We start from the raw sequence: 23,685 nt of genomic DNA, 5'->3' as shown, positions 1-23,685 counted from the left end.
AGATGTTTTCCGACGTTAATATGTTACAATATATGCTATTTTATGTTTGATTATTTTGTTTCTGAGAAAACTGAAAACAGAGGACTAATTCGTGACATTCATTGCTACAAAAATAGTGCAATTCTAATACGATTAAAACAGTACTGACAAGAATTCCCAGATGATCTCGGGATATTACTGAGAAAACAATTGGGAATATAAAATAAAAATAAACTCAAACATCACCTGATTATAAATAAGAAAGCAATAATCATCCCAATTTGCTAATACAAAAACCCAACAAGCCAATTTAGTCTAATACTTTCTCTCTAATATCTTTAGACATAGCTTGCACATTTCAGAACTCTTCAAAATATTCTTAAATACCAGATATAAGACATTACAAACCAAAAACTAACGTGATAAGCTCTCAGGAAGCGGAAATCCTCACTCCAAAATCTTGACTAAACAAGAGGAAGTCAAACAATTAATCTGGTATTAGCCAATCAGCGTCTCCTCATGCCCCTTCCGCCACGACCTCGAAATGCTCCACCACCGCGGCCTCGACCAGCCATTGCACTTGCAGCAGCTTCACCTTGTGCACTCTCCGACTGGTATTATTGCAATCAGCACGTGCAGTCAGGATAAACCATATTAAACAAACTCGGTATATATAACTAGAAATTCTGAAGTGGTTTGAGTGCAATAATCCGTAAGATTCTAAGAATAACTACAACCGAGGATGCACCACTATCATATAACAATCATAGCTTCATAAGAATGCTCAGATGAGTGAAGCAGGCAATTGTGACCAAATGACTTCAGTCCTTTTATTCTCAATGCTATGTACTATTTCACATATCAACTAGTATAGGAAAAGGTAAAAGGGGATGGTAATGCAGATGCACAGTATTCAAAGAATAGTTCAACAAATTGAAACTTATATATTAGCACTATAATGATAATTGAGGGGCTAATATAAATGGTCACCTTTGGGTTCTTTACTGTCTCATCCACGCTCAGGACAAGACAAGCAGCTTCTGTTGCGGCATTTATGGCATTGATCTGTAATTAATGCTTATAGTCACTGCCACAATAAAATCACCTGGGCTAATACAGACAAGGCAAATGAAACATCACAACATTTACCTTAACCACTGCAGGTTCCCACACAAAGTTAGCAAAAGAATCTGCTATACCACCAGTGTTGATGTCTACACCATAATTTGCACCTTCACCTGTTTAGGCAATGTACCCTGTGTCAGTGAAAAGAAACTTTGGAGTGGCATACTTATTTCAGCCGAGCAATATAAGTTTACCAGACGCATGTTTCTGTCTGAGTTTGTTCAGTACGTCGATTGCATCAAATCCAGCATTGTCACAAAGTTGTCGTGGAATGACCTGCATCAAATAATTATTCAAACACAAACTTAAACCAAAGAGTTAAAGTATATCAGCTGCAAACAACATACACAGAAGAGAAGAGGAAGGTCTCTGTTGTTTGACTTGATTTGACAGGTCAATCAGATTTATGGTGCATGGGTTGTACAGAGGATAGCATCATTCACATAAACAATAATTACAATACTATAATCATCCTGGCCTTGATGAAGGGGTTGTGAAGCAGATCACATATAAAATATAAAAGATAAGGTCCAACAGGGGTCAATCATATTGATGAGCAAATTTGCTTCACATGAACTTAGACAATGACCTAACTTTTCTGTGCCAGGGCTGGGGAGTCTGAGCGGGCCTAAATATTGCTGGACTGGGCTAAACAAACCTGACCACAAGGCTGCTGACGGGCCTGAACCAGGCCTGGCACAACCCATCCTCCCTTGGGTCTTCCCTCTTAGTTCATCCTCCCTCCTCCATTGCCCCTCCCTCAGATCCACTTCTCCTCACTCCACTCACTTCACTTTCAGCTAGAGCTGGGTCCAGCCAGGACTAGCGTTTCAAACTAAAAACCAAATTAGACAGATGCCTCCTGCTGGGTTCGAGTTTTCCCCTTACCAAGCCAGCCCCATAAACGGTCTAAGTTTAACTGTAAGTTTAGATTACTTGCATGCTAAAGTAGATCAGATATAAGAATTAATAAACTTTAGAAAGATGGAAACAGTCAACTGCAGAAAAAATTACTGTGTATACATACCTCAAGAGCTTTGGCATATGAATTTATAAACAGCTGAGGCTTCCCAGCTATTGTCCGAGCCTGCTGTCTAAGGTAGCGGCTCACCTCCATCTATCATGAGCACTAAAAATATTAGCTTTCAGAAACTGTACTGTATCATATTGCAGATACATAACTTCACACAGCTTACATCTATAGCGCCACCACCAGCCACAACAGTGGAGTTCTTCAAAGCTCTTCTGACAATCATTATAGCATCATGCAAGCTCCTTTCAGCTTCCTCAATGAACTATATATATATATATATTGCCAGCGTTGGTAACTATATAAATGTATACCATAATAGAAATAATCGAGTTGATACAGAAAAAAAATCATGAATGGTAACAAAATACCTGATCTGCACCACCACGAAGAACTATGGTTGCTGTCTGACCAGCAGGGCATCCACTAAATATGTTAAACCTTTCATTGCCTACTTGCCTTTCCTCAAAAACTTCACAAGACCCAAGAACCTTTGACACACCAGGCATAAGAAATCTCATAAGCAAAGAGAAGTAATGGTGTGTTTAACTGTTAAAATGATAACACCACACCAATACCATGTATAATCTACACAGGCACATCAAGAGAGAAAACGAGAGATATGGTAATAACCTCAGATATTATATTGTTAACGGAAGTCTGCACAGTTCCACCAGTTGCAGCAGCAACACGTTGCAGATCCTCTTCTGTCACACGCCCAGCACAGAAAATATCCCGATCTGCAAAGTACTGCAATCACCCAAATGTTATGGCTATGTGCATGACAAATTAAGTCAAATAAGAAATTTAAGAAAGATACCTGTGTTGCAAGATCACCAATTGCCAACCGAGATAGAACTATTTTAGCTCCACTTTGCACACACTTATCCAACTTGTCATAAATAATATTCCACTCTGCATCAACGATTGACTGATATTGCGTAGGGTCTGATAATCTGCAAAAAAAACAGTACGATAGATCACTAGAATAACAAAAAGTACAATATACAATATGGACAATGAATATGATAATGTGAAAATATATACCTGATTTCTGCATTTTCCTTCTCTGACTTCAATTCTAACTCAATGTTCAACAAAAGAATCTTTGGATTCAGGAACTTCTTTGGTTGTTGCTCAAAGCCAGCGTAAGAGAAAGTCTTTTTGAAAGCAACACCAGTGACAAAAAAGGAATCTCTCATGGTACCCCCAGGGACCTAATAGGGGGAAAAATTAGGAGATTGGAACCACCACAACCAGATAGATATGATAGATTGCTACCTTACAACATTTACGCCATCTTAATATAATCCAAATTAACATATATAATGGTACCAACACAAGAAGATACCAAAAAGAAAGAGAAAGTGCATTGCTTAAACTATAAATTATTGCTGTACAAGACAGAGAAGCTTAGTGGGAACACAGTGATCCCTAGTTCCAAATCAGAATAGTATATAGAAATAAAACCAAGTTACAAAACAGCTCAGCTCCCAATACAAATAGAATTTTTACCAGCACTAAATGGAACCTTTCCTTGATAAATTGTTCATAGCAGCAAAGCAAAAAATAATAGCGCATTTAATTTATTTTCAACATTAGATCATTTCTCAAAGAGACATGCCCTTAAATCTATACTCCTGTGGAAGTTTAAAAAGGAAAAGAAAACAAGAATTTCCCAAAATCAGTATTAACTGACATAGGGAATCATCTAATTAGTGAATCAACCATGTGGGAAATGCATCCATCAAAATAAAGAAACAAATAGAGGAAGGCTCTCAGCCAGGAGAATAACTCAGAACTATAAGAATTACCTTTTTTATCCCAATCATGTTAAGCCTATCATCGTTACCAATAGCAATGACAGCATCCACAACCATCGATGCAAAAAACTCTTTCTCACCACCTATCAATTTTGAAGAGAGTGTAGTAGCAGCACATTTTGCTAATAAGCTTTTCTTTTCTTCAAGGCTTTTCCCTTCTATGCTTACAGCAAGATCTTTGATTTTATTAATCGCCTGTAATTGATTTTATTGATGTCTAAGTTCCCGAGCTCAGTATCATTGATATACAACTAAGAAAAGTAGAGGCACTGACCAAATTACTAGCAGTTCTGTAACTTCGAATAAGATTCTGAGAATGGACTCCATCCTCAATGAAAGGTTTTGCTTCTTTCAAGAATTCACCAGCAAGAAGCACCACAGTAGTTGTTCCATCACCAACCTGCAAGGGATTGAAGAAACAATACAATTTACCATCACACTCAAAAGCAATCAATTCCACATATAACTCCTTCAGAAAGTACCATTTTCACTTTTCCTGCATCAATAAGGAGAAGCACATACTCCTCTAGGAAAAATGAAAAACACAATAAAGAACAAATGGGAGCATATAATCCTTCAGTAGTTACCATACTGCTTAACTGGTAATTCTCTAGGTCCCTGTGGACGTTCACCTAACCAAAGGCCACAGTCCAAATTTGCTAACCTAATTCAGTATAGACCACCACCACAATACCTAATTTTAATTCCAATACCCTAAAAAACTCCGGCCTTTACCATCAAAACCCTAAAGAACAATCTAACTTTCCACATCTACATAATTACTAAGGCAGAACCCTATCTTGGTATATAGTTTCTTCTCCCCAGCTACTTCAGTATCCGGTCTATGCGAAGAGGCGAACACAATAAAGAATAAAAAAGAAGCAGATCTGTCACGAATGCAATAAAAAAAATGCTACTTCAGCGGTAATACTTTCACATTCACATAAGCGAAGGCCACAGATCAAATTTCCAGATCTTAATACGTAGATACCACGCAAATATCTTCTTTAATTGTTCCAATACTCATACCAGTAGAATAGCGCCATTGGTCGGGAAGCATGGAAAACTCCAATCTTTTCCATCAAACCCATAAAAAGATCACAATTTTCTTCTCCGGTATACAAAATCATGTTGCTTGAAACTAGCAGCGGATTTCGGGCTAATAAGAAAATAGAGCTGAAACAAGAAAAGAAAAACAGAAACCTAGTCGAAACCTACTCAAGAGAGAAGGATTTGAGTTTGACCTACCTCCGAATCCTGGGACTTGGCGATGTCGACGAGGATCTTAGCGGCCGGGTGGACGATATCAAGAAGCTTCATGATGGTGGCGCCGTCGTTGGATATGGTGGTATTTCCCTTGTCGTCATGGATCAACTTGTCCATCCCTCTCGGTCCCAGAGTGGTGCGGACGACGTCGGCGACGGCGGTGCAAGCACTAATGTTGCTCATCACCTGCGCTTTCCCCTGCGAAGTGTCTGTGCCTTCCTTGAGCAGTATGATCTGAGGTTGCTGCAACCATTACAAAAGCAAAAGTTCTCAGATCTCTCCACATGCTAGTAAACCAGGACGAAGAGAAAGGAAAAAAGAGTGAGAGAGATGTCAATACCATCATCGATGCCATTGGAGTAGAGGGGGAAGAGAGAGAAGTTTTGATTCGACGGAAGGCGAGACGAGGGTTTTTGAGTTTGGGGAAGAAGGGCGAGGGATCGAACGACGGCTTTGAGGTTTTAGGTCGCGGGTGCTTATCGGACTGGGCCGGGTCGGGTCGGGTCGGTTTCCGCCCAAAATATCCAATTTCGGGTTTGGGCCGGGCCTGCCCTTGATTCTCATTCTTTGGATATATTTTCAAGTTATATTCGATTTTTTTAAAATAAAATAAAATAAAATAGGAAGGTGTTCTTTTGCCAAATACGAACGGATCTTTACTTTTTCTATCAAAAAACGAATCATCATCTTCAAAAATTTGCCATGTCTTTTTCTTTCACATTGGTTGGCTCTGTAGCTAACCATTCTACCACCAAACGAAGTGACTTCCTACCTATAGATCTACCATTGTCCCTTCTCTTCTCTTCCTTCCTACTCTACCTTCCCAAAGTTCTTGCAATATAAAAATCTTCCAGAGGATTTACAACTATCCATGTTATGTTTAAGTTGAAGTGCTCTCTTTAAGTCAAAAAAAATGCAATCCTTGCTTGTACTTTTTCTACCAAATATGTCACCCTTTTCGTCCAACTAGAAACCCACTTTAGATTTTAACTTTGCTTGAATTTACAGCAACATAGAGAATAATTTAATCTTGATGGAGCTAAAATCCTCCATTGGTAGAATGTTTTACATAAGGTTGAGCATTGGTTGATATCATTTGTAACTAATATTACCAATATATACTTTCATGCTATTATCCACAAGTTTTGTGCAAGCTACGCATTCCCCAACTGCTCTAAACGCCTCATGCATTACCTGTGAACTCTTCATCCAGTTTGTGCCTTAGTGTAATAGCTGACGTACCATTACTAGTTCTAACCTTGGAAACTTAACCTACATAATTTTCATCACCATACTTGGGAGTTCCAAACTGTATCTATTAATTGCTAGTAAATTAATAGAGAGATTATAGACAAGATTAATCAAAGATTCTCGCCGGCAAAAACGATGCCGTAGAGGGTTAGAATTGTAACAGTTAGGTCAGTAGTTGGCCTATCATTCATCAAAAGAGCTCCTCTTAACCAACCTCTGGCACCCAAGAAAAGAAGAACAACTCTCCCTCTCATTCATATAACCACACACACGCACCTCTCTCTACAATGGCCATGGCCACCAAGATCGTAAGAAGCTCCATCAATGCCTTCTTCAAGAACTACCACTCTTTCACCTCCATCGCGGGATTTCTCATCTTCCCCTCCTCGGCCATGGTACTCCTCTCTGAAGCGCTCATCCCCTCGTCGCCTTCATTTTTTCGAATTATATCCGCACGCCTTCGCTTGATGTTCGAAGCCGCGGGCTTCCCGGAGTACTCCAATTTCTTTGCCTTTCTAAACCTTAAGCTCTCTCAGACCATCTTCTCTTTTATTTTCACACTCCCTTCCACCCTCACCTTCCTTCTCCTGGCCAAAGCATCCATCATCACAATCTTTCGCAGATCGCAACGTAGCCAACAAGTAGTTCCTCCGTCGTCTAAATTCCTTCCCTTATACTTCTCGCTCCTAATGACCCATCTCTTCAATTCCTTTGTCATCCTCTCAAGCAATGCTGCCGTCTTCACCCTCCTTTTCCTCCTCTTCAATGCTGTGGACGTTCTTGGCATTTCATCAAGCACCGTCGTCCTCTTCCTCTCCGTCGCTGGCGTTGTGCTCTACTCAGTAGTCCTCGCTGTCACGATGGTTATATGCAATCTAGCCATCATAGTTTCAGCAATGGAGGACTGTATCGGCTACGTGGCGGTCCTCAAGGCTTGCGTGCTGATCAATGGCCGGTTAGCGACGGCTCTGACCGTGGCCTTGCCTACAAATTTCATGATGGCAGCTGCAGAAGCTTTGTTTCAGTTCAGGGTGATGAATCAATACAAATTTTCGAATAAGTTTAATCCGTTAGTCATCTGGGAAGCCTTCTCAATAACCTACACGCATTCGCTCTTCGTCGTTCTTGAGATCATAGTGAGCTACATGTTTTTGAAGAGTTGCAAGTCAGGGCAATGCTCGACTCGGGATTGTGGATTTCATGACCGGAGAGAGCTCGAACCAGAAGAGAAGAGCGCTGCTCAAGTTTGAAATAGTATGAAGAAGGATATAGAAACAAGCTCATAGAATCATCAATTCTCAGCTTTGCGGCAAGAGAAAGTAATACTTGATCACTGACCAACAGCAGCTGGAATACCCATACCTTTATACTTCATAGAAGTTCTCTTTTGGTTGCTATTCAGGGGAATGGGACGAAACCAATTTTACGAATTCAGGATCCACGTCGTGTGAAAATGTGCAGAAATATAAGCAAAAGTTAATAAATAATAAGCCTCCAATGGCTATACATTGTGTTATCATATCCCTACTTTCGCAGAATTAATTTAAAAAGAACAGACACTTGGATAGGATATTTAACTTTCGTACATGCCAAACTACTGGAAATTATGCACAAATTATTATGAGACAGATACCAAAGACTTTATTTATATGAATATCCAAAGCTTAACTGCGGAGTAATAATGTATAGATTCGGATCCTATCTAGTTATTGGTAACTAGAGGCCCGGCGATATCTATAAGGCCTCTCTATTGCCACTATGACTGGACAATTCGAATCCATTGGAGAAGATGTAAACTCGTTAGTGTTGGCCAATGAATAAAAGGGAAGCATTATCATCAAAAGAAAACTAAACGGATCGCTGCTTGAGCCGTCTTATAACTACAAAATTGCTTGAGACATTGGAAGTTACATTATGAGCTACATTGAAGAGAGAAAAACGAAGGAGTGTTACATTCTACCCCTATTTTACAACATCTACTGACTTCCGACCTAAACTTGCTCCTTATATAAACAGAAGAACAAAGCAATGTAAAGATTATGTATAACAGGAAGGAACTGTACAAAAAGAATAAAACCATGTGGGGTTAGCTCTGTACAAAAACATGGAACATGGAAGAAGTAGCCATGGTCCAACAAGTACCTGCAAAAAATATGCAACACGATCAGTAACAAACATGAATGGCTAAGTCTTAACAGATGTCATTAAGTGGTTGAGGAGATAGGTAGAACCTTCTTAATTCACGTGTGAAACTACATTAGCTGCTATCTGGTGGAGGAAGATGTCTCAGTTTTGTGACCACCAAGCCTCGGACAAAATCTTGGATAGCCGATGGAGATCATGCATTCCTCAAGTAAAACAAAAGTCAAAATCATGCGCCAAGTTTGCCATATTAAATGTCATCTGGCAATTGTTTTGTGTGAGATTGCATCCTTGAACTTCTCCATTTCAGCCTCTTTCTGGGCTTTCTTTCTCTCAAGTTCAGCCTGCTTGCAGTTCTCCTCATGTGCTCGGCGAAATAACCGCACAAAATTCAAAAGAGTATTGATAACTGCTATTTTCAGCAAAGGAGGAGCTAATTAGTAAATAAAGGGGGAAGTTAGAATATTATAACATGCATCCAGCTTATAAGCTGAGGGGCATAGTATATTGTTTAAAGGTTAATAAGCACAAAATTCTGCTGCAGAGTTTGCAGGTCAAGAAATAAATGGTAGCACAGCAAAAACAATATCCTCAGTGCACTCATATATGTATAGGACTACTAAGGCTCCTTTATTTTGCACTCAACCAATCTTCAACTCATATATCTATATATTGGTGTGTGCGCCTGTGTATGTATACATGTATATATACAAACACATATAATAAATTAAGCCACCCTTTGCTTCTTGCTTATCAAATATATCACCTACTGAAAAGCTGCAAAGTGTTAAGAGTTGATTGCCTATCCAGAGGAATTTGCAATTTAATTACAATTAGTTTTTTGATTCGTACATAAAACTAAGTGTATATATCCCACGTTATAAACACCATTCTGAAGCATGTAAATAAAGGGCATTTATAGGAAAGAATGTTACATATTAATTCCTTTTGTTTTGATTCCCAAATGCAAATAAAAGTTGATCCAACAACGTATGTAGATAAAAGTTACCTTGCTCAAAGGGACAGCGGGCAGGATCTTCACCAAAATACAGGGCAAGAGCATCTGCATTTTTACCCTGCCAGAACTAAAGGTGTTAATAGGCACACAGATTTAGCTACAACTAAATAAGAAGAATCAACTAGGTATTCAGTTTAAAGGATATAAATAGTTCAGTAGCATACAACTGCAGTATAAAGTGAAGTCAAGGATTGAACTTCAGCTCCAGCAACAGCAGCGAACTCCTCCAGTGTCTAGATTGCATGCATGTTAACAACATATTGTAAATGTAGAAGTTAAAAGTAAAAAAAACTCTTGGGGAAATTGCTGGAAAGATACTGCACACAGTATAACATGTCCCTACAAGGAACCAGTGCTTGCTGAAAGGGACAGGTAGTCCCAGCCCTATTTATTAGTTTGAGGCTTTGAGAGACAGTCTGAAATAATTCCAAAAAGAAGAAAGATGGAAAAGGAGATAATCACTGTTCTAGAATAAATTGTCCTACCTTGCGGAAAACTTCAGATACTCGCCCATCACTTTCTGATGCAGTTAGCTCCAGTTCAACCTTTTCTAGCCCTTTCACAATGGCTTGCTGCTCCTCGGCCAATGATTTCAGTTGTATCTGTTATAAACAAGATAAGTACATGTCAATTATTGTAGTTCCATCATTATAAGCAATACTAGCCCAATATTTGGAACCTTTGATGCAGCTTCCAAACTGACAAGATCCTCATGAAAGTCCAGCAGAGATGGGGACTTTTCAGCAAGAACCTGATGGTGAACATAGAAAAGTGAAAGGTTAGAAACTTAGAATATGCCAAGTGCTAATCTAAGAAGCATAGATATGGACACGAGATACAGAAACGAAATGCACAACAAGATTCAGGAAGAATAATTAGATATATAAATCATGAGTTGATTGTGGCATGAAATCCTAATATGAGTATCCTTCAGATTCATATATTTCATACCCAATAGAATCACATTTTAGGATCAAACTAAAATACTAAATCCAGCTGCAGAATATCTTATCAGCATTAACTGCAACACAGATAGAATGCCATGCACATCAGACTCCAGAGTTCAGACTTTGGATAAGAAAATAATGCTAACAATAGGAGAAGCAATTATATTTTCCAATCAAGCAGATTAGCCACTCAATCATCTTGCTCTATTGTTATAACAAGATAATTCTGTCATACCTTACACAAATAGTGCATCAATGTTGTTTTATTATTAGTAGCACGAGTATCTGTAAGTTTCAGAAGGCTGTCCAAGCGAAAACCTACAGCTGAACCTGTACTAGAAAAAAGAAGAATGACAAAAAGAATTGCTGCAACTGATCACAGAAAAATATGGATCTTAGTATTAGAATATAAAAGTACTGTTGGTATCGTGATGCATACAAACATTTGATGGTTCATAAGTACCCTGAACTGAAGAAATGTCTAAATTTATCTATGCAAGTTCAATATCTCCTAGTGACAATAAAAGAAACTAGGACAAAAAAATTCAAAGTAAACCGAGAAACTATCGGTTGGTTCAGTGGCATACATTGCATGGTCATCTTATTATTGTAGAGAAAAGCACAAATGGCAGATATCATGCTCGAAATCTCCACCTAACAGTTGCAATTTTTATTAAAAGAATGAGATTACATCACACAAGGTATTTTTCAGAATGGTTTTGGTTTCAAGACCCCAAAACTTAGATGTTTGACCATAAGCCACGAGTCCTCATTCAACAAAAGCTTCTGAAAATGTGGGATACTGCTCCCTCAATGACTAACGGAAAAGCTTCCTCGGCAAAATATGCATTGCATAACCTGACAACTTATAGAAACAAATTTTCATGAAAGTGCTTATCATTCTTTCTAATTAAAGACTGCAACTTTTGTAAGGACAAAGCTATAACAAAGGTTTAAATTCTGGGCTCTACAGTTTGAAACATTAAACTGTAAATATACTCAATTCTACTACATGCATAATATCTTCAAAACTGATAAAATCAATTACCTCTTGCTGTTCCCTGGTTCAATGTATTTCCAAGATATAGGATTTTCTTCATGATTTCCTTTAGTTTGTCAGAGCTTCTAATCTGACCAGCCACAATGAAAACAGCTTCTGGTAAGATGTGTTAAATATCACCTGCTCAGTACTTCAGTACATTTAAAAAGTTTACCTCTTCACATGCAGAATCTACATTGTATAAATTCTTTCTAATATCTGAAATCTGCAGGCAAAATCAAACAAAAGCAATAGGGCGTGTGATGAAAATTTTCAAGGTTATTTACCTAGTGAAATAGAGAAATCATATATTTATATATAACCTGTGAGCCAAATTGAATCTTGAAAGAAAATACCCTGAGCTTGGATTCAACCCTTGGAACTTTCATCAACTCTAAGAAGAACTGCAGCCAATATTACCTTAAGGTAACCAAATATGTGATAGAAGCTTCATCTTTAAATGTATTATTTGGTACATTAATTTATACAGATAAGGAACATATCACATAAAGTGCCCATAACAGAGAACTTCATAGCTTACAATGCAAAAATAGGTAAGGATTAAACTCAAACATCTCATCCACAAATGCTTTACAGTAACGACAACTGGTTTTACCAAAAGAGCATAAAAAATACAAGAGATGCATAACATACATCTGATAGAAATTAATTGAATAGTTGACTTAAGACACAATGACACTTCAGCATGCATGTGGGTTCAGTTCCATCAAAATGATAAGGTCAGACTCTGAATTAGTAATGCATGGTTAATAGCAAAGAAGTTTGGTGATAGTACTTATATGTCAAATTGTCAATGATAAACTGGACACAAATATATGTCAGTTAAATTATACAATAAAAGTATGCATTAACTGATGTTACTATGCATTGATGAAAGAATTGATCTCTTGGCATAACTGTTTTGCGGAATATTTTCATCATTCTCTGTTGCCAATCTTTTGACATACCCATAAGGCTTTTTGCTATTTTCCATCTATTAGCTATACATTTTCAAGTCCTTAATCCCTTTTCTTATATATAAAGTTATAAACAACATTCAAAATGCTGATGTCACAAAAAACCTTTGATCATATTGAAGTACTTTTATAAATTTATTTACCTGCTCACATTTTCCAAGATTTTCCTTGTTGCCGCTGTAACACTAACAGTGAAAGTTGCAAAACACAAGACATTAAACCATGGAAATATTTCCAGAGGAGAAAAACATACTCCATGAAGAAAAAAGAAAAGACAAAATGATGAAAAAAGTCACTAAGTTTACTATATACCTTCAGAAGCTCCATTTCGTCTTTTGTTGGACAAAACTTTATGAGGTTTTCTACTTGATCTGCATCTAGAACTGAATCATCCAGTGCTAGAGCAGCATTCTTTGATCATAGAAGAAAAATACAAAAAAATCAACCAAGACATAAATACAAAGTCAGTGAAGTAAGATAGCAGAAATCTCATATAGGATTCATCTGAAAAGTTAAGAGAAAAGAGCGATTGAATTGACTTCGTGAATGAAAAGTCCATTTATTTCATTTTGAAACACAGATTCTATTTTCTTGTTACTTGTTAGATCCCATATTCTTGTGTATAAAAACAACTGCCAACAAGTACAGTATGCAACAAATGCACTTATTCAACCAAATGGCTCAACCTAGACTTGCTATTAGACATAACAAGGACTTGCTTTTCAGATCCTCGGTGGTGTTGGTTGACTGAATTGCTCCATTAATCAGGTGAGATCGAAATAGTGCAAGAAGTGTTGGACCTAACTGACACTCATCCAACCTAGTGGAGTTTTGTGTCTATATCAGGATCAATATTATGGAGCCATGCCTGACCTGATTAAGGCTTGACAAGTTTAATTGAACACATTTGAAAACCAAGGATGGAACCTCAATAATTCCCTCATCCATGCTAAGAGTTATCCCAAAAAGTGGTAGCAGGAAGAGTCTTACTCTATAAAGGATCTCTCAATCAAGGATCTAAGTATCATTAAGAATTATGAGTGTTGCGAAGGACATCTTGTGGCAATAGTTTTCGAAGACAAAAAGAGGAAGGTGTGATGCAGATCTTATCAGATGACTACCGTCTGCTGTTGGACCTCCAACATCCATTAAGGTCCAATTAATTCATCAACAGGAGAAGACTGGAAGTCTAATAGTTCTAGGGTTCAGTATATGTCTCATGTACAAATGACTAAGTTATTGGGCATTGTTTACTTTAATAATAAGGTCAATTCTAGAAAAGATATTCCTCTTTATTATTCTCAAAATAATGTCTTTATTTTAAAAATAATTATTTTTATATTCACTTTTATTCTGAAATAAGAATGTAATAATTATTTTTGATGTGATCTAAAGTGAAGAAAAAGATTAAAAAAAGTGTTTTATTTTTTATGAAATTATTATAAATATCCTTTGATTTGATATAAAATAGATTGATGTGATAGATATTAAGGGTGAATTAGTAATTAAGTTAGTATGTGGTATAAGATATAATTTTAGTGAATAGCATTTATATTATGGTGTTCGGCTGTTATTCTGGAATAAGGAGTTATGTTCCGGAAAAAGAAAAGAGTTATTTCTGAAATGAGCGTGACGAGAGGGGGTGGGCTGGGGCTTAGGTTTCGATTCTAGTTGGAGCGGCTGAATTGAATCCCAACATGAAACAAATATTCTTTCTTACCTCACCATAAACCCAGCCCATCACTTAAACACCCCAACTCTCCTTCCCTCCATCTATTGATCCTCCTTTCCTGTCACTTCAGCTACCCTTATCTCATCCACTACTTCCTTACCAGCAAGCAATCAGCATAGTGTCTTGTGGCAGCGGCTTACTGGCAACAGGGAGTGCAATTGGATGATAATCCTAGTTTAACTGGGGTAAGGTTGTAGCCGTAGTGCAATGAGGTTAATAACTTTGTTCAACTAGGGTGTCTTGATATGCCATTGGACAAAAATCCTCGATTACTTCAAGTTTAACCTCCAACTAGTAAGGGAAAGTGGGTCTACCTTGACCCAACTCAACTTCATAGAATAATAAGCCTATACGATAAGGCTATCCCTTGGCAACCTGCCATGCCATCGGATGATTATCCTTGATTACTTCAAGGTCCACCTCCACTAATGAGGCAAAGTGGGTTAACCTCAACCCAACCTATTCACTGACTCAAGGTGAGTTTTGTTGACCTTGGCTGGTTTCGGCACTGTAGTAGGCCTGCTGCAGGGCCAGCAGCCTACTGCACAGAGGGAGAGAGAGAGGATAGGGAGGAGAAGAGATTTTTATGCTTTATATATAAGTAATTATTATTTTCTTATTTTCTTGTAATTTTTTTAAATTTTTAAAAATTTCTTAATACTTTTAAATAATATTTAGAATTTTGTTTAATTAAAATATTTCGATCTAATACAGATGGCTTATACGGCCAATACGTATCGTTTTTTCGGACAGCTGATCCCAATCTCGATACCGATTTTCAGAACCTTGACCAAATCCCAACCAATTAGCAACACAATTTTCAATTGGTCACAAATAGGTCATGTACCCAGTATGTACGCAATCCATATGTGCAAATGGACTATACATGTGATCTCCACTATTTTTGGGGGTAGCGACCGCTTATGCAGCTACATAGAGACCATGATGGAATAAAAAGAAAATCTATGTATTCCATGACGAAAAGAAAATGAAGTGCATTAAAAGTTTTCATAGTCCAAAGCACCACCAAGGAGATTCAAGAAGCAATTTAAAACAGAAGTCTGAGAACATCTATGGTTGAAGTCCTTATGAAATAAGTCAAATAAGTTCTTTTATTTTTGTGGTTACAGTTAAAAGTAAAAGGATATCTACAAGTTCTTCCACTATCTTCTCTAGAATTGAATAAAAGATATTTAGAAGCATAAGTAAGAAGAAATATTTAGAAATTGTCCTCTATGATGTGTCAATAGAGATATGCCAGTGCATGTGTTTCTTTATATTAGGAAAATGTAGTCAGAGTCCTCTTACCATCATATCAGATAACGGCATCTTGATTTTTGTCAACATGATTTCAGTGTTATTTGCCCTCCTTAAATCAATCTACAAATAAATCAATGACCACAGATGAGTGAAAAGTTTTACCTTGAATGATGGTAACAGACAACACATTTATTTTAATCATTGAGATCATGATACAAAATGTCAACTCAAAAGTGGCTATTAAAATTTAAAATATGATAGCAGCATGTAAAATTTCCTACTTCACAATAACGGCATAAATGCATAATTAATATCCAAAAAGTGAGGTATTTATTCTCCAAAAAATATGTGGTACTTCAGGACAAAGATACTTAAAATGGTCAAAGAAAGGAGCAAAGTTCTTAGCTATTAGAATAAGAAGAAACTAAATGACATGTCATGCACTTCATTGAAATACCAATTTCTAAAAAATCCGCAGAAGTCGCAAAGTTCTTAGCAATTATTTCTACAGAGATAGCTCATTAAAATCTGAGAGGAACCCTCAGGCTATGTTCGCTAACATGAAAAAAGCTTGTTGCTTTACTAGTTTGAGCTTCTTGTCAACCTTTTGATTGTCAACTTGGTGGAGAATAATAATTTAAATGTGGGTATAAGCCTTTGCTTCTTTTAAACAGTCTCAGTTTCCAAACTTCCTATTATCCCATAATTGGAAGACATACAGCAAAGTTACTTATCCTATTATCCCATAATTCATAAAAAAGGATGCATTTTTTCAAGAAAAACTTCATTATCAGAATCAGAACTAGCAAATTTGTTGAGAAATCAAGATTCTGCTATCATGCTTTCTTAACTTCCTCACAAGTAAATTCTGAGTGGTGGAGAAAGGCATACAGGAAAGTAACTTATCCTAATATCCCATAATTCGTTAAAAAAAAAGGATACATTTTTTCAAGAAACACTTCAATATCAGAATCAGAACTAGCAATTTCTCAAGAAATCAAGATTCTTCTATCATGCTTTCTTAACTTCCTCACAAGTAAATTCTTAGTGCCTTGCATCTCTCTTTTAATAGGAAACACCACCTCAACATCATACTCCTAATCTTGATCTAATTGCTTCTACACCACTTTTTACATACTTAATAAGTTAATATTAGTATAACACTTGCTGCTGAAAATGAAAGAATAAAAACAAGTAACACTTTCTGATAAGAAATTCATATCGCAATAATAAAAGCAAATGATACTAATTAAACATATATCATAGATTACCCTAATTTTATCGGCAATGTGGAGAAAACATGAACATAGCAGCAGAAACCCTATGATATTCCTATGTCCAATATTTTTCATTTTATTGAGCAGAATGGTCTTCTCATGCATTACCAAGTGAACTTTATCAGATTTACATCCAACAGATTTCTGGCGTCCCTCAGATTTTGAACGATCACTTGACTTTGGAACCACAGCAGAGAAGAGAGTCTCAAGTTCTGACACATCAAATTCTGATGTGCTGCAAAAAATTAGGCCAGTCACTAAAAATAGGACAGTAAAAAAAAAGGTATTGCAAAACATAAATGATCAATATTAAAGAAAAGCTAACACTGCTAGAAGTTCAGATTCTTCATAAGTCATTCCAGGCATTTAATTCTTTTACTATGTATGGTGAGAAAATGAATGCACTATAGAAATTCATAATTCAAAGCAAACCATGACCTTTGGGATTTACAAGCAGGAGGATGATAACAAGAATAAGATCCGCCGTGTCAGTGCAAAGAAACAAAGATAACTACTGATTGAAACAGTACCTATGAGCATCAGCATGTCTCTGTAGTTCTGCCCATAAGCTTCCTTGCATTGCTCTTGTTACTTTCACCCAGTGCAATGGTTTTAGCGATGACCTTCGAATTGATGAAGCAGACAAGCCTATCCCAGTAGAACGTGCGAGTCCATGCCCTCTTCCACTGACCATGGCAGTTGGAGGTAAACTTCTTGCACCAACCTGAGAACCTACTGGTGGGGGCGGTGGAGCAACTGATTTTCCAGGCGGCATAGGCGGAGTAGGTGTACGTCCTCCAGTTGAAGATGGCAATATAGGAGCACTTCCCTGGCCTCGAAGAGGAGGTGGTTGAGGTGGAGCTCGTCCATGTCTTCCAGGAGGAGGTGGTGGAGGTGGAGCTCCTCCAAGGGAGGGTGTCAGAGTTGGTGTTCCTCCACGCCCTACAGGAGGAGGAGGAGGTGGAGGTGGAGCTTCTCCATATGGTCCAAGGGAAGGAGGTGGAGGTGGATCCACTCCATGCCTTCTAGGAGGGGGTGGTGGAGGTGGAGCCCCTCCATATGGTCCAAAGGTAGGTGGTGGAGGTAGATCCCCTCCATGCCTTCTAGGAGGGGGTGGTGGAGGTGGAGCCCCTCCATGCCCTCTAGGAGGAGGTGGTGGAGGAGGTGGTGGAGGAGGAGCTCCTTCATGCTTCCCAGGGGCCAGTGGTGGAGCTCCTCCATGCCTTCCAAGGGGCGGTGGGGGAGGTGGAGCTCCTCTATATGATCCAGAGGAAGGTAGGGAAGATGGAGCCCTTGCATATGAACCAGGTGGAGGCGGCGGCGATGGTGGTGGGGTTGCCCCTCGCCCTCCATAAGGAAAAGGTGGTGGTATGACACCTCCACATACTCCGATAGTTAGTGGTATTACCGATGTAACAGTTCCCACTTCTATAGGAGAAGATTGTGTTAAATATTTTCCATGTCCTCCAACAGAAGGTGTTGGGTTTTGTGGAACTTCTCCATGTAGTTCAGTGGGAGGAGGTGGTGGTGAGGGCCTTACATGTATTCCAAAATGTGGTGGTGGTGGTGGAGGTAGAGGCTTTGTTTTCACATTAGAAGCAAAGGATGGAGGCAAACCTCCTAGAAGTATCTCTTGTGGAGGGGTTGGAGGTAGAGGCCCTCCATGTTCTCCGAAGAATTGTGATAGAGCCCTTTCATGTGCTACAGATGATAGAGATGGAGATATGATTGCTTCAAAGCATCTTGGAGGGGGAGGTGCTCGTGGTGGTGGCGGCGGTGGAGGAGGAGATCTATGTTGTCCCCCAAGAGAAGGTGGTGGATGTGGAGGTCCTACTTGCATTATAGCAAGTGAAGATTGAGATGGAGCTCCTAGTTTTTCCCTAAAAGGAGGGGGTGGAGGTGGCGATGGAGGAACATTGCGGAGTGGTTGTGGATGGTTAGATGGAGTGAGAGAACAGTCCACACTTTCATAAGATGGTTCATAAATCACTGATGATAGTGGTGGTGGTGGTGGTGGTGGTGGTGGTGGTGGAGGAGGAGAAGGGCATCTGGTAGATCCTGATAGCATAATTGATGTTGAAGGAAGGCATCCATTGGATGCTAGGGATGATGAGGAAGAAGAATAAAAGTCACTACCTGAGGCTCCCAAGTGCACAAGTGGTTGAGGTGGAGGTGGCATGGAAGGAGATGAAACCACACACGTTAGTGGAGATTTAGGAGGCAATGCTAGAGAAGAAGCAATTGTTCCCCCAACATAATATGTTGACGGAAGAAGTGTTGGAGGCTGTGGAGTAAGCACTTGGATTAAATTTCCTGTTTGTAATGAAAATGAAGAGGAACAAACAGATGAAAAGGAGGAGTCAGGTAGTGGTGGAATAGGGGGAGGTCGCTGAAGTAGTGCTTTTGTTTCTAAAGACAGGGGTGGAGGAGGTGGAGAAGGTGAAAAAGTAGAAGGGGCACCCATAGTTAAAATATCAATATTTGTAATTGCAGCAATAGAAGTATCAGAGCTTTGGCTTGAAGAGTTCTGGAATGATACTTTTCGTACTTCTGTTTCTTCAATGTTACTGTTAATGCCCTGAGTTTCTTGGTCAATTATTTGGTTGGGAAAAACAGAGAACAAAGGTGATTTAATGTTCCCTCCTAGTGATTCCTCTGATATGGGAGACCCAAATTTCTCATGCTTCTGTTTCGGAATATCGACCTCCAATGTCTGACAAACAGAATTTCCTTCTACCCGGTTGATGATGCCATTTGCTGTTTTCCCTTTGCAATCACCATTTTCCAATTCACATTTTATTTCATTGCGGCACAGAATATTTTCTTCTGAAAAAGTGTTTTCTGCATCCTGCTTGGATTCTCTCTCTATAGATTTGTTCTTGATCTCATCAGTCAGTACTGAGTTTTCTATATCGCAGATTGCATCAGTCAAAGTGATTCTTGTGATATTTCCTTTTGAATCCTGGTTGAGATCAACGACTTCTGATAAGTTCACCTGTAGAACAGGAAGTCCAAGAAGATTGGCATCTCGTTTGGAATCGTTCATCATTGTGTTTTGCTTGACATTGTTGATTTCTGTCTCTTCAAATGCTAGATCCACCCTGTGCTTTGTATCCTGTTTGCACTCATCTAAATTCTTCTCTTCACTTGCTGTGAATATGCCCAAAGTTTCAGTTTTCATGTTGTCTAGTATGTCATTTTTAATGTAGTCAGTATCCAATGTTTCCTTTCTTAACAGCAAAGTTGAGTCATCATAAGTAGCTTCTTCTTCAATGGTACTTATACTCTCCTCTTCATTATTGATAAATTGATAGATGCTCCCTGCTAGTTCAGGAATCAAATCATCAAATCTGTTAGTAAATGAAACAGTCAATATATCAAGATCCCGCTGTCCCTCCTGCCAGTCTGGATTACTGAAGATCTCTTCTGCCTCAAAGAACTCTTCTGTTGAAGCAACTTCCGTATCAGACTCGGCATCAAACTCTGAAAAAAGTACCTGTTCAGGCATGCATTTTTGCTCAAAACCCACCATGAAAGTAGTATATACCTCAAAATAAGAGAAACATTACCTACCTCTGCTTTGAAGTCCTTATAGAACTGGTCTTTGGCATCCCAAGCAACGTCAATTTCATCAAGAGTCAACAGCAAAATATGAGATTGAATAAAGGCTGTGTTGAACATAACCCTGAACATCAACTCCTCATCTTCAAGATCCTCATCCACATGGATGCATTCAAGGACTACATCCCCTTGAACACAGCAGCCAATATTTAGCTTTACTGGTACTTTATCTGCCTGCGATTAAGTTAAAAACTGAAACCTTAAATAAATAGCAAGACTTTCAGTCCGTGGGAGGACTAAATATTACCTGTCTGTAGTTCTTAACATATTTCGTGGTCTTTGATGTTGAGAAAAGTATATTGGAGCTTCTGTCAGCTGGAGTCAGAGTGTCTTGACCATAGACACGAACAATTGGCCTGCAACCCCCTTTTCCGTTAAAATTTGGAACAAATCTAAGAATGAGACAGTCCAAAGTGAATGGAATATTATGCAGAGGCCACTCTAATTCATTGTCCAATCTGCAAATGTAGTGAAGATATCTCAGATGAGAAGGTTCAGGATTCAATGCAGATAAGAAGTGAAGAAGCTCCTTAGGTGCTTGCTTATACACAGATTCCAGAGTCCTTTGCTCCCCACTGTACTGTTTCCTGTACAGCAAAAGACATGCAAGCATAAAAGCAAGTACTGGCCACCCGCCTCTTTCACAATGCATTAGCAGAATGTTTTGCCGCTCTTCTAATGCAAGCCAGCTCTCACTCAACCTCAAGAAGTGGAGAATAATCTCCAAAGGAAGCAACGGGCAACCTGCGTATTGACCAGGGTAGTCCTTGACTGTGATGTCATATAGGGACAACATGTCTGAAATCTCGCTCTTCTCTTCATCATCTCCAAAGTTAATTACCATGAATGAAGCATCAGGAAAATGATCCCGAAGTTGGAGAACAACACCACCCATGTAATCATTGTACTCTTTTTGGCTGATCATTTCCGTAGAGAAGCAACAGTCGAATACTGCAAGTACTTGCAGTTAGTTGATTATATTAAATTGCACAAAGAAGAAGATCAGTATACTCCTGTACATATTAGTGAGAAATAATTTGAAAGCAGGGGCTAGTCTTTCTGAACAAGTTGAGATGACATAAGGAAATTGTGTATTCCTTTAGATGAGGGAATAAAAGCAAAGTGGCATGCCAATCCCCAGTAAACAAAAGTTTAATCAAGATATAAGGTCAATAAACTGACATGGAGTAATCTGTTCCAGATTCATTAAGTATGTCATATTGTTTTCCATCATGTAATATTTATAAAATATAATCAAGTGAAATGCTTATTCTTGAAGATAACTAAAACTGTTCTTCCATCATCAGTTCAGTAGGAATTCTCGGTGAAGTCAAAATCATACATCAAATATATCCTAGAAGCTGAGACAAAAACCAAAATTTTCACCAATTAAGCTTTTGCCGTGCCCATGGATTCAATCGAATTCCTGGAGCGGGTTCCCACTTCCCGAGGACAAACCCGTATTTTATACACCCAAATACTTAAAAGCCATCAATCCCTTACATAATGCAAAAGAAAACAAAGGAAAGAACATTCGCATTCTCCGGCCACAAACAGGAATCTCCAAAACACACGCCAAACAAGTGGAACAATATAAAATTCCACGATTACAGCAACGACATCGAAAACATTACCGTAGACTCGCTCCGTGATCTCAAGAAGCCGATCCGGCGGCTTCCTGTAGAACAGCCTCCTAAACAGCGCCATCTCGCGGCGGCGCCACCGGCGGCCGTCGCTTCCCCACCTCGATCCAAACCCGAATCTGGAAACAAACGACGATCAAATCGATCCCGGAAGGCCACAAAGGAGAGATCAAGGCCCGAAGGGACGACGAATCCGATGAATCTAGGTTTTCTTGAGCAATTAAGGATATCCAGTGTTTTAGAATCGCATGTGAGGAGAGCGAGAGAGAAGGGAGAAGAGAGAGAGGAGAGAGGAGAGAGGAGAAGGAAGAGATCGGGGATGACGGTGTTCTTGGATTTCCTCTTTTTCGTGTTTAATTTTCTTTTCTTTAGAGTTTAGCGTAGAAGAAGGGAAAAGAGAGAAGGGGACGAAAGAACCAGGCGGAGCTGCTTTTAAGCGAACTGTACATACATTACGTGGCGAAAAGCAACTCGGTATAATGGGGACCACCGCTTATTTTCGTACATAATAGCTCGTTAAGAATCGTCGAGGATCTTGTGGGCCCCGCGGGCTTCTTTTTGTGGGGCCCATTACTCCAAATAGAGTCTCTTACAGCCTTCAAAATATTTTCTCAAGACTTTTCCAAACACTAGAGCGTCACAGGTTCATCAGATGGGACCCATTCTTTTGTGTGATTTTATACCAATGAGTTGATAGCGAGTGAATAACAACTTAGCATTTTCCCTCAAATAGGGTGGAAGTTGGAAAAGGCCGAAGGCCGTTGTATGTAACGTGGCCTCATATCTCGCCTGCTGTCTGGCAACGAACCGCAGAGACGGAACTGAACACGTGCTCATTATTTTGCATAGTGACCAACTCTCTCTAGCAGTAGAGTTGGTACTTAAAAAAAATTGTTTGTTAGTTTGTATTGCGGGAGCTAGATTCAATTAATAGCTAAGCGGTTTAATTAGCTTAGAGAAACAATTTGGTTTAGCAGTGCGACGGTTTGGAGCAGATCTCAATAGCGTTTAATTTGAAGCAAGTATTAAGCGACGCGTATGGTTTGAAGTTCGAACCGATCAGTTTACTATATTGGTTAAAGTTTGATCGGACCTAAATACTTATGTATTTAGTGAGGGGTTAATTATTTGTCCGGCCTATATCTACCCTTGAGATGGAACTGAGTATGGAACTCAAAGAATATGGAATATTTTTCGTATACTAGTGTTTATTTGTATTTTTTTAATCTATATTTTATGCAAAATAGAGAGTGGAAATGGAAAGACTACTTAGAAAATAATGATAAAATACGAGAAGATAAAGCAAGGCATACTCTCTTTATGGGTAGAGGCAATTGAAAATTAGTTTAACTTTTTTATTTTTATATCCCAATTAGGATAATTTGTTCACTCTTTCCAACCAATTCTTGCTCCCACTTTCACAGACAGCAGCAGCTCATGTAGCCAAGAGCATTATCATTATATAAGAATGTGGGTGGGAGCTTGCAAACTTCTTTATTTTATCTTTCTAATCTTATTATTATTATTATTATTATTATTATTATTAGTATGGTGG

At 38.6% G+C, this 23,685-nt stretch overlaps 3 protein-coding genes across 9 annotated transcripts; 1 reads left to right on the top strand and 2 right to left on the bottom strand.

Moving 5' to 3' along the window:
* Positions 1-203: 203 nt before the first annotated feature.
* On the bottom strand, positions 204-5,710 carry LOC140783743 (T-complex protein 1 subunit eta). The gene is made up of 14 exons (XM_073130763.1): positions 5,564-5,710; positions 5,206-5,466; positions 4,232-4,357; positions 3,949-4,152; positions 3,182-3,351; positions 2,955-3,090; positions 2,768-2,884; positions 2,506-2,625; positions 2,301-2,399; positions 2,132-2,221; positions 1,299-1,380; positions 1,129-1,217; positions 970-1,044; positions 204-590 (listed from the first exon to the last, which is right to left on the bottom strand). The coding sequence occupies exons 1-14, from the start codon at positions 5,576-5,578 to the stop codon at positions 486-488; spliced, it is 1,689 nt and encodes a 562-aa protein (XP_072986864.1). The 5' UTR covers positions 5,579-5,710; the 3' UTR covers positions 204-485.
* A 990-nt stretch (positions 5,711-6,700) lies between these two features.
* LOC140784227 (uncharacterized) lies at positions 6,701-8,044 on the top strand. The gene has a single exon (XM_073131499.1). The coding sequence runs from the start codon at positions 6,762-6,764 to the stop codon at positions 7,722-7,724; it is 963 nt and encodes a 320-aa protein (XP_072987600.1). The 5' UTR covers positions 6,701-6,761; the 3' UTR covers positions 7,725-8,044.
* A 261-nt stretch (positions 8,045-8,305) lies between these two features.
* On the bottom strand, positions 8,306-22,485 carry LOC140784224 (formin-like protein 18). 7 transcript variants are annotated; one of them, XM_073131497.1, is made up of 18 exons: positions 22,122-22,485; positions 20,735-21,438; positions 20,440-20,661; positions 17,397-20,362; positions 16,861-17,101; positions 15,638-15,709; positions 12,910-13,008; positions 12,741-12,782; positions 11,944-12,040; positions 11,796-11,846; positions 11,630-11,711; positions 10,817-10,911; positions 10,314-10,385; positions 10,120-10,236; positions 9,799-9,867; positions 9,626-9,692; positions 8,706-9,025; positions 8,306-8,616 (listed from the first exon to the last, which is right to left on the bottom strand). In XM_073131497.1, exons 1-9 carry the CDS (start codon positions 22,192-22,194, stop codon positions 11,990-11,992), a joined length of 4,470 nt encoding a protein of 1,489 aa, XP_072987598.1. In that variant the 5' UTR covers positions 22,195-22,485; the 3' UTR covers positions 8,306-8,616; positions 8,706-9,025; positions 9,626-9,692; positions 9,799-9,867; positions 10,120-10,236; positions 10,314-10,385; positions 10,817-10,911; positions 11,630-11,711; positions 11,796-11,846; positions 11,944-11,989. The 7 variants fall into 7 exon arrangements, with proteins under 7 accessions (XP_072987598.1, XP_072987597.1, XP_072987593.1 ...); XM_073131496.1 differs by having other exon boundaries at positions 10,817-10,916; positions 11,944-12,024; XM_073131492.1 differs by having other exon boundaries at positions 8,706-9,028; positions 11,944-12,024.
* Between the last annotated feature and the right edge of the window lie 1,200 nt (positions 22,486-23,685).

This window comes from Typha latifolia, chromosome 3, assembly GCF_019914945.1.
Source record: "Typha latifolia isolate L0001 chromosome 3, TyphaL0001v2, whole genome shotgun sequence".
Taxonomy (NCBI): domain Eukaryota; kingdom Viridiplantae; phylum Streptophyta; class Magnoliopsida; order Poales; family Typhaceae; genus Typha; species Typha latifolia.
The sequence above is the reverse complement of the archived record's forward strand: the minus strand, read 5'-3'. Positions and strand labels throughout refer to the sequence as shown.